Here is a 9,234-nt window from a genome sequence, read left to right as displayed (position 1 = left end):
GGGTGGGGAATGACACATGACATGGAGTTAAAAATATGAATCCAAGAGTAAGGAGAAACAATGTAGTGAATCAAGTGTTTTAAAGCAAATGCACCACCATTTTAGTGCTCCACATTAACCTTGTTGATAGTAAAAGGTCCTCACAAACTCATACTTTAATGCACACGTTCAATTGGAAATGTCCTAACAGTCCTTGCTCATCTCCCTGCAACAGCTGTTTCTCTTAGGGAAAATATTCTCTTAACAGGCATCCAATTTTCAGAGGGATTTATTTTTGTGTATTGAGCAAATTGTCAAATTTGGCTTCCTAGCTGAGAAATTTGTTTCCATACTCGACAGATCTGAACAGGTTGCCAGAGATGCAGAGGTGTTTGTTACTTCCAGTTTCCACTGTAGACAAGACAGGATTTCTCCTGTGCTCAGAATGAAGCATGTGTTCATCGTTTTTTTTGGATCAGGACCTAAGTAAACATGAGGATGGATCTGAGAAATAGATATGTGACTGAGTTGAAATTTTACCCTGGCTGTCTCTTCCTGTCTTTCTAACATGATGATTTGATTCATTTTCTGTTTTCAGTATAGGGGGAGTACTGGTGTGTTTGTACCTAAAAAAAACCAACAGCCAACCGACCCCCCAAACCCTGTGTAAAGCATTGAAACTGAGCAACTGATACAAGAGAGAAAACGGCCAGTCAGCATTTTCCCTGTCACCATTCAGTATCACAGCTTTTGTGATTAAGGTATTACAAGTCATGGATCAACATTAGCATTTCAGATTTAAGGAAAAATGTAGCTGAAGAGAAGAAAACAGTGTACAAAAGCGAGGACAAGGAGTTATTTGTGGCATGGTTTGAGAGAGAAGGTAGCAGATAAGTGGTCTTTTCAGAATGCACTTGTAAAATTCAGTCAGAAGAGAAGACAGCCTCTCACCAATAGATGGAGCAAAGTGACCAAAAAAGGGACCTGCAGATGCATTTGCCTCCCATGATTTGCTTTCATTGCAATGCAGAACAGACATGGAGTCATCCCACCAGCAATATTAGCATTTTTAGAGTGTCTCAAATGTGAGCACAACTAAAAAATCCCCGGAAAGACATGCCTTGGGATGCACTGATGCTGCTGACATAATTCCTGAGGAGCCCCGCATCGGTTTCTGGAGACGTTTTAGTTGCTATTGCAGGAGAGTTCTACAGTTAAGAAGCTCTGGTCCCGTCAGGAGACACCTGGTCAAGACCATTCACCACTTAAAAAAGGCTTCAGCATTCAAAGAAAAGAATCAACAGTCCAAATTAGCCCAGCACAAGAGAAGATACCACACTGTAGACACAACTGGATGGAGTGACGTCAGACGCCAGGGACATGGAAGTTCTGCTTGGCCCTACTCCACCTTTACATGGTATTGCTGAGAGGCCTTGCAGCAGATATGGGCTCCAAGAAGGGGCTTCCATGAAGAGTGGGTACAGTACTGGGAAAGAAGGCAAAGGTACCTTTAGAAAAAATACAAACTGCTTCAGCGGCAGAGTGGATTATGCATAAGTGCAGGAAAGAAAGTACAAAATTTACCCTTGCAGATTATCCTTGCCAATTCCATTGGTTCCTCCCTAACAGCCTAATTTGGTTCTCTCTCTCTCTACTAATAAATGAACCACCTCCCACTACGAAACACGTATTCTCCATGGCCCTACATCAGGGAGCTTCTTTCAAGAGGTGAAAGACCCCAGCCAGGACCCAGCCTCAGCCCAAGCATCCCCAAGTATGATGCAAGTTACCCCATACATACATACACGGGTCAATCTGACCTAAAAGCAAAGTCTGACTCAAGCATCTGTCAGCAACCAGCATAATCCCTGAAATATGAGGTGCTACATCTTCCTCATCCCAACTATTTCTCCTAGTAACTCTTGATATACACACTATCCCAAGACAATTTATAATTATTCTCTTAAACTTTCTATATTCTGGACCACAATAACCTTATTCAACCATAAGTCTTGAAATGAAAGCACACTGATCCTTACCATAAATTACTACTAATAATTCTGTTTCATTGCTCTCCATGACAGCAATCATTCAGGACATCATGCCCAAGACTGGTTTACTAAGGTAGCTTCACCACATGTTGCAGCAACAAATATTACACCAGTAAGGGAAAGCTTTTCTGGTAAAGACTGATATGTGCTTCCTACGTGCTGAAGCAAAAACTGATGTATGAAAACTTTATTCTAAAACAGGACTACACAAACTCAGTTTGGAAAACAAATGCAAAACATGGATCTTTTATCAAAATGTTCAAACCAAAGTATTTTCAAACTGTTGTTTTGAAACAAAAATATTACAAATGTTCATTAAAATCTAAATAGTGTGTAGAGGTGTGTGTGTGTCATGGACTGGGATATCTTTAAAAACATTGATGGGGTGGGGTGGAGCGGGGTGGATTTTTTCAGGCCTGTGTTTCATGCAGCTCCATTTCTTAGAGAATGTAATGCAGGGAGAGTTCTCAGGAAAGAAATCTGTCATTCTCCATATTGGAGGAACAGCTGTCTCTGTCCTCCAGGATCACTAAAGGATATTCTCCTCATCCAATGTGTACCTTGCTGAAAGACAGGTTGGGAAAGGCAGAGCGATTAAGATTTAGGATTTGCAGTCCCTAAAGAAGCTCTGAAAAGGAACAAAAGCCTTTGTGACTACATCAGTAGGCTGCTTGGCCTAAATCTCTTTTCCATGAAAGAAGGGATGGCTATGTTTTAGAGGGAGGTGAACAAATGACATTCCACAATGGAAACTGAAGCCTGATGGCTTTTCCAGGTACCTGTCTCTGGAGGCAAAGCTTGCACAGACATATTTTCTGTATATTATTCCATGCCAATGACTGGATTCTCTTACTCTTTCAGAAAGGCTTAGATAAGCCCTTAACCCATGTCAAAACAGACCATGGTCTGGGTTTTTTAGGCAGCGTGCCAGCTTTATGAATGAGAAGAACCTCTGGGACATGTAGGAGCATCCTGTCTACTGCCACGATGAAAGCAAAACGCATAACTACGGTGCTGACAGCCTTTTCTCCTCCAATGTCTGTGCTTGTCTCCACTTCAAAACCAACAACTCCTTGCAATTTCACCTCTCAGAAAGAACCCACAGACACTTTCTGTTGGCTTTGCCCTGTCTCTCCTTTATTTCCACTTCTCTCCTATCAGAAATGAGACTGTTGCAGCTAGTTGTGTGGAGCAGTCCATGTGTCTCACTATGTCCTTTGCTACTCCAACTCTCCATTTCTCCTCTGCTGCATCTGGGTGGGTTCTGGGATCAGCTCCTCAAATCTGCTCTTCATTTCTCACCTCAAGTACTACAGTATCCACCAGCACAACTACTGTGAATTATTTTCAGTTATGCTGCATTAGAGCACCATATTGCTCTCTTTGCTTAAATCCTGCCTCACAAACCAAGATAAAGATAAAAAGATATAGAAAAAGGCTGTTGCTGATGACACTGAAAATCAAAAGCCTAAAGAGCCAGCAGGTCTGAGCATTTACCTATGATGCATGCTCTGTAGTCAGCTTCAGTGACAGTGCCATAATTCATAAGCAGATGAGGTCTCCAGTTATTTCACCAGTTAGCATTGTAATTGGAGTACCAACATTATTTTTAAAAATAAAGCTTTTTCAACACAAATTCTCTGAACTGGCCTTCCAGCTCTGTAAAAGTACTGAATAAAGTCGACTGTGCACATAGCAGTCTCTCCAGAAGAATTTCTTGCTTCCAGTGAAAGGCAGTATTTGTTTAATTTCATCACTTAGTGTAAGATATGGACATGATATCTTCTGTCTACAGGGGAAGATTTATTTCTCTATGTGTTCGCTTTGCGTTGGTTTACTGAGTCAGTGTAGCAAATGAGGAAAACAACAAAAAAACCTCCCTTATGGTCTTTTGTTTCAGTACTATTAGTGATCTGCACAGGTGAAGACTTTTTTTTCCTTTATTTTTGTTAAAGGTATAGATCTTATTAAAGATAGCTCTGAGCAATATCTTCCAATTTCGAGCAGCGCTGGAATAGTTTGAATTCAATCTGAGCTTTGCAGCTGGGGTCCGTATCCTTTTCTTACATTTTGTAGTATTAACTTGGATTATAAAAAGGACATTAAGGACACCATGCATTTCAGAGGATATAATTTATTTCCTGAATTACTTAAGAAAAGCTGGGCTTGAGCTCATACCCTACGGACAACTCTATACTAATTAAATCACCGCCAGCCATGACTATAAAAGGTAGAGCTTGTACTGGTCTTCCTCACAGGTCTTAGTTATACCACCAGGTTATCTAGCACAAGGCAAACCTCAATAACAACCCGGAGATATTGCAAGTGTGAGATATGGCAGTTTTGTTTAAATCTCAAAGAGTTTTGACTTGTTTTGCTATCTCACAGGTGGGCAGCGTGTACCTGCTCAGCTCAGGGAATCTAGAGAGTAGCTCAGTGGACCATGTGTAGGTACCTGCTTCAAGCTCCACTGAAGATATTAACTGGATCTTAATCAACAGGAGCTCAGAAACCTGCATCCCCATCCTTAACCCAACAAGTGCTTGCATTTGGAGTTGAATCCCAGCCCTGGTAATTCAGTGATACAACTCAGAGTATCTGAGCCCTCAGTTAGCACTGGGGCATCAGCTCCCCTCTCTGCTGAGCCTGTGAACACAGTCTTCACGGATCACTTAGCGTACATTGCCTAACTGCAGATCTCCTTCCTCCTCAGGATACCCCTCGTGCCTAGAAAAGCATTTGCAAAGGTACCTCATCAGCTACCTCCAGCCCCCTCTCTGAACTCTTCCTATCAACAGATGATGGGATAGACAAGGTATACCAAGATCTTGGGCGACCATGCAGAAATGCACAGCCTTGTTGTTTCCTATGCTTGGTACTCATCCATCTATTTCAACTGAAAGTGCTTTACAGAAATGTTCATTTTTCAGTCTGCATTTGAACAGCCTACTGCAATAGAAGTTTGGCCCATGATTAAGGTTCCTGGAAACTAAAATAGTACAGATAAATAATAACAACATAAACACACTATGACTTCAGATGTCTGTGTCCTTGCTACAGAAAAATCATTCATATCCAGAGGGGAAATAAGACCGAGAGTGTCTACTCCATGGCTTAATGATGTTGCAAGATGCACCATTTCTAAAGGTCACTGGAAAATAAATGCTCATTTTTGGGGTGCTGACTGGACAACATGGAGTAAAAAGGCACATGCACTGGTTCACCACCACAGCTGATTTAGAAGGGGAAAAAAAACATTTAAAAAACTTTCTGGATTAAAATTTAGTTTGAGTTGGTGTGTGCATGGAGAGGGGCAAAACTGGGTCTACCCTATTGTTACAAAACGTCCCCAGGCTAGCTGAGAAGTTGCCTCCTAGCTGCTGCTTCAGGATTTGACACTTAAATTAACTCTCAAATGTGACCACACCAGGTCAATGGTCCTCAAGAGTCGGACTGACATCATCTCAACTGCAGTTCATCACTGGCTCTGCTGACCCTGCTCCAGAGTAGCCATCAGGTTGGTTCCCTCGCACAGCTGCCTGATCCTTCTGAAGCTTCTCAGTTGGACTGAGCATGATGGCAACTATTTTTCTTAACAAAGCCCAATAGTAACTTCAGATGGTCTTTTCTGTCTTTCAGCAGCAATGTACCTTCTACAGCTCCTATATCCACTCCTTCCTTTTGCGCATACAGCTACCAATGGGGGGAATCAGGTCAGAAAACAAAAGTATGTTTAAATTTAAAATAGCAGAGGAAAGGGAAGTTATTTTAGTGTCCTAGTTTACGTATGGCCAACTCAAATCAGTTGGCCCTCAATGCCACGGAGATAGTGCAAGAACAGGTGTCACAGATGTCCATTCATGACTTCGATGAATATCCATATAACTACCACATAAGGAAACCACTTTTCTTCTTGGGTATTTTTGTGGTGGGGGGCGGAGGAGAAGGAGTGAGTAAGCAGCTGCATGGTACTTAGTTGCTGGCTGGGGTTAAACCACAACATTGGAGCATAGTCTGATTAAGAAAAAAAAATAATGCTGAATAAGTCCTTAAAAAAATCTAATGTCACAAAAAGTGCTGTTAGGCTGAAAATTAGTTTTGTCACAAACTGAAAGTAAGCACTTTCTCCAAACAGAAATATGGAAATCTGCAGTAATATGTCCAGAACAGAGTGCTACTGCAGGAATAGGAGCAATATTTTTCCATTCCTACAGTTAGCTTGGAGGAAGAGTCAACTTAAGTATCCCTCGATGGGGCTAGCATTATATGCAGTTTTAATTAACATAAAATTTGCTAACTTTATTTAGCCTGTGTGGAAAGGAAAACTAGTTAATGCTATGTCAGCAATTTTCTCAAATACATTTATAAAATCGCTAACACATGCATATATACATTTTTTAAAAAGTTGCAAGGATCTTGAGCTGAACAAGTGTGACATTGTTTGGATGGATAGTGTCAGATATCTTAGAAATAATGCATGGAGAAAAGTTTTCCGCCAAAAGCAAGGAAAATTGTCTCCCAATGGTTCAGAAGGCTTGGGGGGACATTTTAATGTTATTCAGTGGAAATAAAAACAAACAACAAAATCTTTTAAATCCATTAGAAACACTGTCTTCATTCCTCTTGAAGGCTGCTGATGAAATACTTGCAAACTAGATACTGTACCAAAGGAAAAAATCTTAAAAATATGTAAACCAGTATCAAATGGTGTTTTGCAGTGCAAGGTTCCCAGCTGGAACCAAGGACCCTCACCTGCACAGGGTCGCAAGCCCTTGGATTGCCTCTCTGACATCCTCCACAGACATGTGAACAGCTCATTACAAAACATCTGCCACAGAAACCATTTCTAGATCATGTTTCCTGGTTACAAGGGCATAGCTTGCCAGAGGAAATAAATGAAAAAATCAGCATCTGCTGTCTAGCAGTGTGCTGTTTGTTGCAATACATCACCAACCACCAACAACTGTAATAATGGAGGCTCTTCATTCCTGTCCAAAACTTAACCAATTATTGAAACAAAATCCCAAAGCCAAAGACCCGGTTGTTAATTTATTATTTAAAAGGGAATGAACGAAATGTTCAGTTTTACCCTGAGTGGTCAGCTTAAAGCAAGATTGCATCTTTCCAACTTGAGGACATTCCCGCAGATACTCCCTACAAAGTGACTTGAGTCAGCTGAATTTGGCTACAAAGTTAGCAAGAAACCAAGCCAGAGGCAAGTGTCAGTGTTATCATAATACAGGGCAGAATGGGTTGATCCAAAGTGGAGCCAAATCCTCTCTGACAATTGTTAACATCCGCAGCACTATTTTGCCCTTATAATGTTAGAGATGGTGCAACCTGGAGCACTAACTTGGCAAAAGCTCTAAAAAAAGGGAGCTAAGGAGTCATTAACTTAAGACATCCTACCTCACAGGGAGGATAAACCTTTAGTTTTAAGCCCCTGTCTCTATGTTCATCAATAAGCCAACACCTATTGCTCTGTAACAAGTAGAAATGTGAGTATCAAAGCCACAAGAACAGTCTTGTGCTCAAAGAAGTGTGCTTTCTGAATAGCAAATACCTTTTAAACTGCTTCTTCCCTCAAGACTGCAGCACAGGAGTTATATCTGCAATTGCCAATTCACACAGCCAACAATTAGCTGAGACACTGTCCTAAATATTACAAAACACAACTCATTACTTTCCCTCTGGAATGATACTGCTCTATGCACAAGCAGTGGGGAAATCACGTACAAAACACCTCCCTGTGTCCCTGTTCAAGGACGCTTAAAAACTGTGGAAAGTAAAAGTAATTGCTGCCAGACAGGCAGACTTCTCCCAATCACGGAAAACACCAACTTCAAAGACAGTGCAGATGTGAAGAGAACAAGGTCACAGCGTGCTACGTTGTGGTTCCAAGTCACCTGTTGCCACAAAATATGTTTTTTCCACATATTATATGAAAATTAAGAAATCTTCACTTACCTGAGGGCCGATCAGACCATTGATTCCTGGGAATCCTGGTTCTCCCTTTTTACCCTGCGTGTTCAACAGAGGAGAAGATATTAGACACCAGGGCAAAGACTGCTATTGACTTTCCAAAGTCTTTCACCTCAAAACTGGTAAATCACGGTAATGCGGGTACACAAAACACAAAAGCTAGAAACGAAGGCAGGAGATGTCATTTGGCTGTGAAACTCCAGTTGTCTTTGACAGGTCTGTATCTCCCAGATTGTGACAATAGCCCCAAAGATGAGGGTTGGTCTGATGCATGTCATGGCATCTCCCATACTCTGCAATCCCACCTGGGTACTCCTCACAGAGAGTCAGAGAAGTCACAGTGCTGAGATGCAGCCAAGGGAGGTACCACGCTGAGAGACACTTTCCTTGCTGCAATCTATCCCTTCACCCCTCCCCAACAAAGCCAAGCAGTGTCGCTTGTGTTCCTTGCACTGTTTTGTGCATTAAGAAAGAAAATAATTAAGAACTCTGGTGCATGGATGAATATTCACAATCTCTAAACCAGGAAACAGGAATCCATGAGGCATTTCTAACTAGGGTTGGCATTACCACCAAGGGACAGAGCTCCCTGACTCCTCTGGAAGCAGAAAACTATTCCTCCAGGTGAACCACAGAGCTTTGCTGGTGCAAGGGAAGGATAAACCAGGACATGGAGTATACCCTCGGGACAAATTCACCTATATGAATGTAATGACACCTGTGTTCCTCATGGGTTTGACCTCAAATAGTTCACAGGGAAAAAGTGCTACATGAGAAAAATGAGGAAGAAAAGGAGTAAGGATGCATGAAACACTAGAGTTAAGGCAGAGGTTGCATTTGCTTCTCAACTGAACAGGTGACTTGCTGTGTTACTTTGGGCAAGTCACATATTCTGTGATCCAGCTTTCTTGTAAAAACAATCTATCCTTCCCTGATGTGTAATAGACACTGAATCATTAATACTTCTGAGGTTGTTAGTAATATACAAGGAGGGTACAAAAGGAGTCATGTAAATATCCGTGAGACACAGAAAAGTTATTTTTTTCTCCCTCATTTCCACTTCTCATCCAAACTGATTTTCTTTTTAGAAGGATACTATAATTAAGCAAGTTTCATGTCACTGCTGATGTGATTGGTCATACAGATGTGTAAGAGTCATATATATAATATTCCCTTTGTTTAAATATGTCTAGAAACAATATGTATAAAGAACAGCTTCCTG

General features: G+C 41.3%; 1 protein-coding gene across 1 annotated transcript in view; it reads right to left on the bottom strand.

The window, feature by feature from the left end:
- The window catches only part of LOC104161453 (collagen alpha-1(XXII) chain-like), a 137,962-nt gene that overhangs the window by 69,918 nt on the left and 58,810 nt on the right, over positions 1 to 9,234 (bottom strand). Inside the window, exon 10 of the mRNA XM_009699905.1 lies at positions 7,998 to 8,051. Within this exon, the coding sequence (XP_009698207.1) occupies positions 7,998 to 8,051 (54 nt within the window). The remainder of the gene's footprint in view (positions 1 to 7,997; positions 8,052 to 9,234) is intronic.

This window comes from Cariama cristata, unplaced genomic scaffold (genome assembly GCF_000690535.1).
Source record: "Cariama cristata isolate BGI_N322 unplaced genomic scaffold, ASM69053v1 scaffold2415, whole genome shotgun sequence".
NCBI lineage: Eukaryota > Metazoa > Chordata > Aves > Cariamiformes > Cariamidae > Cariama > Cariama cristata.
This window is presented reverse-complemented; position numbering and strand designations above follow the sequence as displayed.